Below are 9,941 nucleotides of genomic sequence, written 5' to 3' on the forward strand. Positions count from 1 at the left end.
TGTGAGCGCCTTTCTCTCCCTTTTGTGGCAGCGGTAGGATGCTCGATGTGTTTAATTTGAAAAGACGCTTGGAAATTAGCAGACAAAACTTAATATAGCCTAAAATTTAAAGTAGTTTTAAGTCTTGATTATGTTTTATGTTGCTAACTTTATCCTTTAGAACATTTCCTCTTGCTTTGGATGTTGGCTCTGGAAGAGGTTACATAGCTCAGCATTTAACAAAGGTACTGGCTCTTCATACTTAGAAGTGTTTAAAGCAAGTATGTATTTATTCCTCTGTTTTCAAATAAGGCTCTACTATAACTTAGAACAATCCTCTGAATCTTGATGAGGTAAATCTTTGTCCCTCAACCCCCCAATATCTGTAGCTGTAGACCAAAGATGTGTGGTGTGCAGGCTGTTTTCTATATTGTCACTGAAGACTAGATAAATGGTAGTGCATGGGAAGCCATCTGTTGTATGACAGTTAACCTTTAGTCTTGAGTAGGGATATGCATGTTTTTCAATCAATCTGTTGGACACAGCGGTTAAAGAGAAGTATCATTATGGAGACTTAAGTGGTGAACGGTTTACCCATCATGAAATGCACTATAAGTGAAGGTACTTCATTGGCTGTTAATCCATGGCTTATATTTGACTGAACTTATACCTAAAAACACAGAAGGTGTTTTCTGTTAATACTTCTACCTCAGCTATTCTCCCTGGGAGCAATTATGAAGTACTATGTTGGAGGGGGGGGAAATGTTTTCTGCTTTATAAAAAGTGTTTATCAAGTGTTGAAGAGATTCCTTCTAACTTATCATAAATATGTGTAAGTGTTCCAAAAAATGACTAATGTCAACCTATAAAACAACTTAAATATTTGATAGACTTCTAAAATTTTGTTTCAGGAAACAGTTGAAAAACTTATTCAAGTTGATATTGCAGAGAATGCTTTAGTAAGTAGCTTTCTAAATGCTAATGTGGTTCAATTCCGTAATACAGGAAAGTAAAAGACTGAGTTTCTGATGTTGTTTTTCTTCTAACCCAACCTTAGAAAAATGCTGTAGAATCTGAAATCCCTACGGTCAACGTTGTAGCTGATGAGGAATTCCTTCCTTTCAGAGAGGATACGTTTGATCTTGTTGTTAGCAGCTTAAGGTATGTACTAAGCATTTATTTACATTTTATTGTTTGGTTAAAGATATTAAATAATGTTCTTTTCAGAGTAAGTTTAAGAAGAAAAAAAAAGGAAGATTAATAGTCCATTAAACAATGAGAAGAAAGGTACTTGTGTAGTTAGTATGAGCGTACATGAGTAAAAACTGCCATCCTGGTGGTTTTTACTGCTTTGTTTGCCTTCAAAATACATGTAGCTTCTCTCTTTCCTGCATTTTGACAAACTAGTTTCCAGGGCTTGCATCTTCTCAACTTTGAAATTAATTTTTTTTTTTTTTAGTATCACTCTTAGGCAGGCGTTTCAGAACTTTTGCAGCTTGAGAAGCTAGTTTGTTGCTTTGACTTCTGAAACATACTTAGATAATGTAACAATTATTTGCATTCCCTAATTTTATTTAATACGCAATTATAAAATGTACCCTTCTGTTATTTCAGTTTACATTGGGTGAATGACCTTCCTAGAGCTTTTAGAGAGGTAAGAAACTGGTTTTTAATACTAAAAATCAATACTTGCCATTACTTGCATTCAGAGTGCTCTATATTTCCAGGTCTGCTTTAAATAAAAGGTACAGAAATAGCTCATGTTGCACACGAGTATTTTTTTCAGTATTTTTGGCAGTTTGAGGAGCATCAGTTGATAGGTCTACTAATTTACTGTTGCAAATCAATGTGGAATAAATAACTGTGAAACCGCATGTTTGTGTAATATTTTATAGTTTCAATAGCTGAGATCATGGTAACTAATGTAAACTGAGGCAATGCTATTGATTTTTATTGTGTGTTAACTCTTACTCCTTGTAGTACAAGAGTTTTCTAAATCTAGCTTCTTCAGAACTGGTTTATGGAACTTGTATTATTTTTATGTCTCAGCTATTTATTTTGATATACAGCTTTAATCAGATAAAGGTTTTTTGATTTCGAAATGAAACACCTGTTGAGGAGAGAAAACTGAAACTGTTACTGAAAAAATCTGATTTTGGATTATTTCAGCTCCTTCCTGCAGGTGAAAACTTTTTTTCAAATCAGCTAACTTGAGAGCAAGAGCAAGGAATATTTTGACTACTTTGCTATTTTTTCATTTATTTCAAATAGGTCAGTTACGGTGCTATTCTGTCACCTGTTGGTATGAATAGGAGTACCCTGCTCTTATGGAAATAATAAAAATGGAAATCTGTATGCTTTCAGTACTTAACAAAAAAAAAATCTTGGCAAGAAATATACCATTTTCTCTGGAATTTAAATGTTCTATGGAGTGTCAAATATTTTTTTACCCCCACAGTAAAAACTGACACATTATAATATCCCACGAAGGGGAGGGAAGTGGGGTTCTTGGCCAGCTTTCATTGGAAATGCTCATTTCCTACTTTGGGACTACTGGCTTTAACTAATGGAAACTGTCTTCAGCTGCTTAAATTTCAGTTAAAGGCTTCTTTATTAGCATAGAAAAGGTAGCATGATTAATAATTAAAAGCCAATTTAAAAGACTTTTGTTTCAAATCAGTAAAATAAACTGTTTGAAGCTTTTGCTGTCTTGTTAGCCTGATGACGTAATATGGCTCTTCTGGATATCTAAACCAGGGATCATTGCCAATTCTTAAGAAAGAAAGAAAGCATGAATTTATTTGCCTTCTGAGTAGGAAGGGAGCTAGGACTTAGTAGATGAGAAAGCAGCTTGTCAACCATGGCGTTTGAGTCATGATACTATTCTTCTGGCTAGTTAAAAATAAGTAGAGGTAGACATAATAAGAATTGCATTACTCTGTTGTGCATTCAGAAGTGCAGAGATCACTACTGGAACCTAAGGCCTCCATTTCTCTTAAATCAAGCCGTTAAAAAGTATTTTTGCTGCCCTCATCTGAGAAAGTAAAAGTGAGCAGAAGCTATCTTAATCTACCTTATTTTCAGAAGGAAATTAACTGAGGATGTTGGTTTAGGAGTATCTCAGTGAAAATAGTTTTAGCCTAGATTTCCACAATGCATTTTGTGTTTCTTGACTGTTATTGTAATTTCTGGGGATTCACTCTTTCTTAAGAACAAATGGTCCCTTTTCAGATGGATTATGTATCTTGCAGTATTACCAAAAGCTTTGGTGCAGCTTGCCTTGTGGAATGCAGTCAATATTAAAAATCTGTTGCAACTGTTAAAACAATTGCTTTTAAGTTCATTTAAAAAAACCCTAAAAGTCCTAAGAACTTCTTAGTTACATAGACTTAATAACAAAAAGCGTATTTTTTTTCTTTCTGCGTTGTAGATTCACCAAGTTCTGAAGCCAGATGGAGTATTCATTGGTGCAATGTTTGGGGGAGATACTCTGTATGAGCTTCGCTGCTCTTTGCAGCTGGCAGAATTGGAGAGAGAAGGGGGATTTTCTCCTCATGTATCACCGTTCACTGCTGTCTCTGATTTGGGACATCTGCTGTCGAGAGCTGGCTTTAACACTCTCACCGTGGTAATAATAAATAAGAGAACTATCAGATAGAACAGTCCAGCACATCAGAGCTGCTGGTCTATAAAGAATACTATTTATGAATGTATTGGTAATGCAGTGCTTCCTTCTGCATGTCGTGCACCTTGTTGAGTAAGTTTCTGAAATAGCCTGGACTACCTCTGTTCTCAGCTTTCTTGTGATTAATGAAACCAACCGAAGCATATCTTTGGTTAGTGGCCCAGTAGAATTTGGATGGTCATCTTGGTGAAATGTCAGAGAATGTTAGACCTGCTTGAAAAAACTAGAGACGCTCTTGCTGTTTCTTCTGAAAACAAGAAGAAAATAATGGGCTTTCAATTAAAATTTGATTGCCTTTGGGCTACGAAACTAAACTTCTTAGAAATGTTAAGGCAGTATATTCTTCTGAACAAAAGTGGCAGATAAATAGTCCATTAGTGGCTCTGAAGGCTAGCATAATGTCACTGGTTTAGCTTGATAAGCTTTAAAACTATGCTTCTCAATTCTCTTAGGATACTGATGAAATTCAGGTCAACTACCCAGGGTTGTTTGAGGTTATGGAAGACTTGCAAGGCAAGTATATACTTTGTGGAAACATGAATGTTTTGTATATGAGTGATGCAGACACAGAGGAGTTTCACTGTGTGTTTCTTAATGCTGAATCATCAAAGAGTTTGGGTCGGAAGGGACCTTTAAAGGTCATCTAGTCCAGTGGTTGAGGTTGGAAGGGATAGTCACAGTTATCTGTGATCTCCAGAGGTTCCTTCCAACCTCAACCATTCTGTGATTCTGTTAGAGAAAAAAAAAAAAGAGTGTGTGAGTGGTGTGTCTGAATAAACACTGTGTACTTGTGCTTAAAATAAATCATACTAGAAAATTTAAATGTTTGAAGACTCAGAATGAAGTAGTAATAATTTGAAATCATTCCTCGCAATACAAGCTGTAAATTGCAAAGCATTGGCATTAATAGGCTTCGATTAGTATAGGTAGGAAACTCACCTAATTATTTGCGGTACGTTGTGCTTTCTCACAGTGAGATTCAGAGGATTCTGTACTTATTCTGGTTTAATAACAGTCTGTCATTAGTGCATGACACTTAACTCATGGCATATGCTGTATCTTCTTTTCTTAAAGCTAAAACATATTTTTAGGTATGGGGGAGAGTAATTGCTCTTGGAATAGAAAACCTCTGCTACACAGGGATACAATGTTGGCAGCTGCTGCAATATACCAGGGTAAGTATTTGAGAGGTAATGAGTCTGACCTCTGTTTTTTTTAAAAAAAAAAACAAACCACAACACACCAAACCCCCAAAAAACCAAAATCTGCCGTTATCGTACAGATATTTTTAACCTTAATTATAATGATAGTATTTGAACTATGTTGATGCACTGGTATGAGGTATTTTTATTGTCCTAAATCTTTCACCAAGAGTCATTATGATGAATATGTCATACTTAGTTCTATGTTCTGAGAACTAAATATTTCTTAGAACTGACTTTCTGTGTACCTGGTTTTTTCCTTTCCCTTCCTACCCTAACAGAAATGTACGGAAATAGCGATGGCTCAGTACCTGCCACATTTCAGATCTACTACATGATTGGTTGGAAATTCCATGAATCACAGGTAATGTGAAGCTGAACTATTTTCTCTTTGAATGTACTTTTTAAATTAATGATGCTTTAAAAGCTTTTTACAAATTAATTTAAGTTAAAATGAGCCCTATATATTTTTTTCTTCTGTTTTTTTCTTAGGCAAGACCAGCCCAGAGAGGTTCTGCCACAGTTTCATTTGGAGATCTGGCAAAAATAGATGGACTTCTTTCAAGAGGGAAAAAGTAGTTCTTCATCAGGATTCGTAGTTGTCTTGAAGCTTCTATAAAACTTCTCATTGCAGATAGTCTTCACTTGTGCTTATTTTGTGACAGCATTCTGAAATGATTATAATCTGCACGCAACAGGGTTTGTTTTTTTTTTTACTGCCTATGCTACAACATCTGTGTAAAATAGCGTTCATGTTTTATTTCTAGAGAAATATTTGAGCAGTATTCTAAATGAATACATGCTCTCCCAACTTTTGGTTAAATTACTGTTCTGAAATGTAATGCCTCTTCCAGCCTTTCAGTAGCACAGACTGCTCCAGGTATGATTTGCAAGTCTTGAGTGTATATCACCCTACATTGCTTTTCAATTATTCCTAAAGGATGGTAGATCGTAATAAAGAATAGTACTTGGTGGCAAGTGTATTTATAAGGCATACTGTAAGAGGGAAATATCAGCAAATACAGAGATCTAACTTAGTATGGTTTTTGTGAGGTGGAAATTATGGGTAAAAAGTTACTGTCAGTTATTGTTGGAAATTTGAATGTTTGCCGTGTATAAGGAAGTGGTTAAGTAAATTCTGTAATATAAAAATATCTCAAGTTGCTACCTTTCACCTACAGCTGTCAAATTCAATGACTTTTCCTTCTACTCCAAAGCTAGAAATGTGTCTGAATATGAGTAGTAGAGCTCAGCCATAAGGGAAGTTGGATGCTTCATTGTAGCTTTAACAGATGTAAGTATCATGATTTGACTTGATTTACTGAAAGGAGCAGCAACCAGAAGAGTCACCGAGTACTTGGATGGATGTGTACATTTCAAATTAACTAATTAGCTTAGAATTGGCATTCTCTGGAGTTGGTCCTCTTTTGGAGTTCCAAGGCATTTTTTAACCTGTTCTTTTATAGCATTTGAAAAATTAAAGGTGGTACTTTATCTAACTATTAGTTAAAAAATATATTTGCATGTTACTTTCTGCGTTTCTACTATCAGAGGCTGAAAGAATGAAGTAGACTTTTTTCTCCTTAGCTGTGACATGGAGCTATGACTTCTGTGTATAACTGCATTACCAGAAATTGATGTTGATTATGAATATGGCCAATTAACCTGAAGTGTTTAGAAAAAATAATCTACCCGGAGATTCCACTTGTTTGTAGTACTGATAGAGAATGGTAGAAAGGAAAAGCATGATGAATATATAGTCAAGTATACCGTTCCATCAGTCTTACCATTGTATCTAGATGTTTTATGAATACTGATGAAGTGAAAGCTTCTCTAGGTTTGTTCTAAGAAAGTTATCCAGCAGGTGGAGTTTGACAGAATGGAGTAGCACAGACGAAATAGGCAAGGTAGGCAGAAGCCTTCATATTCTGTCAAGGATTATTGAATTATGATTCAAAGACTAATACAGATATTAAAGTTACCTCCTACTGCTTAACCAATGTCCAATTTTCAAAAAGAACAGAAATGCTGTATAAAAAGAAACTATGAAGTATTCAGCTGGCTAGAAGATCAATTTAAGGGCCTGATTTGAGGGTTTGACTTTGAATAAGAAATAGATAGAGAAGGTACAAAACATCATGATAAGGAGGGTAGGAATATTCTGTCCTGCTTTTACTTACAAGCCTAATCCATAATTATTCAAGGGGAAGGAGTTCCTTTTTCATTTTCTTTAGAAAAGAACAGTAACCCTCCTGGAAAAAGGAGGAGAGGCTGTAAGTGGTCTGATAACCTTTATACCCCTTTATCTTAAGACTAAATCTAAAACAAGAGCGTTTCTCTGTAAGCCTCCTTTTTTTCTTTCCCTGTAGTACATCAATGTACTTAATGCAAGATACTGTATCTCTCTACAGATCTTCTTTGACTTAAGTAACATTCACTTATTTCAAGGGGAAACTTTCCAGTTTCCCAGATGTAGGCTTCTATAAAGGTCTGTGTCAAATGACTAACTTTATGCATTTTTGCTTTAGTAGGTTAATTTCCAGTCACTTGAGCTGGTGGTTGTGACTCAGATGTGTTAAGGGAATGAGGAGGTGGAATGTGCTGGGTAAATGTTAATTGGAGAAGTGCTCCTACTGTGCTTGTTTGAAGCACTCAGTTCAGTGAGAGAAAAGGAAGGATTTCCAGTTCTTTAATTCCATATTTCACGGATGGAATATGTGAATAGTAAAGTAGACAAGAATGTGGTTTCGTAATGGGGAAATGTACCTTCTGAACAGGGAGAAACAGAAGAGTAGTTTTCTTCCTAGCAGTTGGGGGAAAAAAAAAACAACACGTTTAGATGTTTCGTTAACTTGGAAAAGGGCTGGGGAGTAGTACAAGTGAGGAGTAATAAATACGACATTGGAGCAGTGTTGCTTGGAATTAGGGGGCATGCAACTGACAGGTAAGGTCTTCATTTCCCTGGCTGACTACATTTGAATAGCTACCTCTTATGTGTGTTTCTAACTGCAGGATTTTTTTTCTGTAGTATTTCTTCTTGGAATTCTAGGTTACTCTGGTTTCCACCAGTCGCTTTCTTTGTATGGCACTTGTATGAATAGCTTTGCAAACAGTTAGTTTACTATGAACAGATGTTTTTGTAGCATAAGGCTCAGTTATATTTTAATTCTCTTTTTCTGATTGAAGTCTTTATGGCTTTCTAAAGTTATAATGAGGAAGAATGTGGTTGCCACTCGCGAAATTATTTTAAACTAAGTGCACATTAAAAATCAGGTTTTGCAGCATAACTTCTAAAAAGTAGTTGCTAAGGTGACATAATGTCTCTTGTAAGCTTAGTTAGTTTTAAAAATCGTTATGCATAATACAGAATGTTTTTCTCCTGATTGCAGAAGAATGGAAAAAAGAATTCTGGGAGACTAATCAGAAGTTAGGAGCCCATCAGTTAAAAAAAGTTTAGAAGAAGCATGTTTACCCTTAACAGACATTAGTATTTTTGAGCCTCAGAAACGTTCTGAGGGTCTGAGTCACAGAGCAGAGAGCATGCTTGTTCAGTGTCTTTGATTACAAGACCTGTCAATGTATAGTTTTATGCAAGTCTACTTAGAATATAGAGATGATAATGAGGCCCTACATTTTGTAACCTAACCATTAGATTTTGCAGATCCTATGCTTTCAAAAGACTCTGAGAATTTGTGATGTTAAAACATGGGAAAGGATTCTTGATTACCTCTAATGTATTAAAATGCAATCAGCAGAAGTATAGAAGTGAATCATACAAAACTACATTTAACTGTATCTTTTTACTCTGCTAAAAAAGAAAAATATGAATGACCCTTTCTTCAATGTTTTCTAGATGGGAGAAACACACTGGTCTTCCATACGGTGTTTAATTGGAATGTCCTCATGCAGAGACCTGATCTAGTGGTTTAAATTCGTTAGAGCATCTTATTCAAGAAGCCACCTTCAGAAAGCCAGCATATATGTTAAACCTTTTAAATTTTTGTTGTCTAATCCAAGAACTTAATACCCACTTTTCAAGGACATGATGTATTTTGGTCCAGGTTTTGGAACTGTCACTTTGGGGGAGTACAGTTATTGTAGCAGTTTGATTGGAATCAGTCAGAGTACTGAAGTAAATGTGACATGTATAGCTAGTTGGTTGATTTCCTGAGTGTCTTGGGTCCCTTCAGGTGAAGGATAAGGAAAAAGAGAATAAAAAAACCCAAAACAAAACTGAGACAGGTAAGTTTTAGCCAAAGGCTGCATATCAGTGTGAAGAAAACACTGAAGAGAATGCATGTTCTTGTTGTAGAGGAAAACAACTCGTGGCTTAAATCAATTTAGATTTCAAGTGGTTTGTTGATTTATTAATAATTTGTAACTAACTGTTAGTCTGTGAACTATATATGCAGGATTAATAGCAGCAATATAACAGATAAATGACTGTACTAGACCCTTACAAAACCTTTAGTAAACACCTTCAGATATTTAAACCCCCTTCTACAGCAATCCCCCATAAGTTTGCAGTTCCATGCCCACCTCTGTCCCTTTTAATGGGAGATTTTCTGTTATAAGAGCCCACCCTTCTCAGAGTACATTACCCTATTTACATCCATCTTCTTTGCAGCTGTGGGTGCTGTAGCTGAATGCTTACCTGTGTTGTTCCTTACGCTCCGATAACGCACCCAGCTGTTGGGGTAGCACCCCAGGAGGTGAGGTGCAGGCACCCCGGGAGTGCTCAGAGCTTGTTGCACGCTCTTCTGTCAGCCCACCGGCAGGCACGCAGGCTGCTGGGGAGGGGGCTCCTTCGGGCCTCAACAGAGCTGGAGGTGCTGCGAGGGCATCTTTGCAGTGTCAGGCTGGGGTTTGGCTGCTGCTGTCTTCTCACTGTTAGAAATGTTAGTGCTTTTTATACTTGACCTTAAACCAACTCTTTTTTCCCACCCAAGGGCTTTTGGTAACTGCCTGGCTACTGTTTAACGTGGCTGACTCTTGTCTTCATTTTCAGCCTTACCAGATTTTGAGCAAACACTCTCTCAGGTCTGGATAATTTGTTCACCCAAATCGCGCTCATA

General features: G+C 36.4%; 1 protein-coding gene across 1 annotated transcript in view; it reads left to right on the top strand.

Annotated features, from left to right (window-relative positions):
* Positions 1-5,445, top strand: part of NDUFAF5 (NADH dehydrogenase (ubiquinone) complex I, assembly factor 5) — a gene marked incomplete at its 5' end in the record, with an annotated part of 5,600 nt that extends 155 nt beyond the window's left edge. Inside the window, 9 exons of the mRNA XM_009704657.1 lie at positions 161-224; positions 891-938; positions 1,037-1,140; positions 1,594-1,633; positions 3,410-3,607; positions 4,117-4,177; positions 4,756-4,839; positions 5,148-5,230; positions 5,359-5,445. Coding sequence (XP_009702959.1) covers positions 161-224; positions 891-938; positions 1,037-1,140; positions 1,594-1,633; positions 3,410-3,607; positions 4,117-4,177; positions 4,756-4,839; positions 5,148-5,230; positions 5,359-5,445 — 769 coding nt within the window. The remainder of the gene's footprint in view (positions 1-160; positions 225-890; positions 939-1,036; positions 1,141-1,593; positions 1,634-3,409; positions 3,608-4,116; positions 4,178-4,755; positions 4,840-5,147; positions 5,231-5,358) is intronic.
* Between the last annotated feature and the right edge of the window lie 4,496 nt (positions 5,446-9,941).

The sequence above is a fragment of the Cariama cristata genome, unplaced genomic scaffold, assembly GCF_000690535.1.
Source record: "Cariama cristata isolate BGI_N322 unplaced genomic scaffold, ASM69053v1 scaffold2127, whole genome shotgun sequence".
Classification (NCBI taxonomy): domain Eukaryota; kingdom Metazoa; phylum Chordata; class Aves; order Cariamiformes; family Cariamidae; genus Cariama; species Cariama cristata.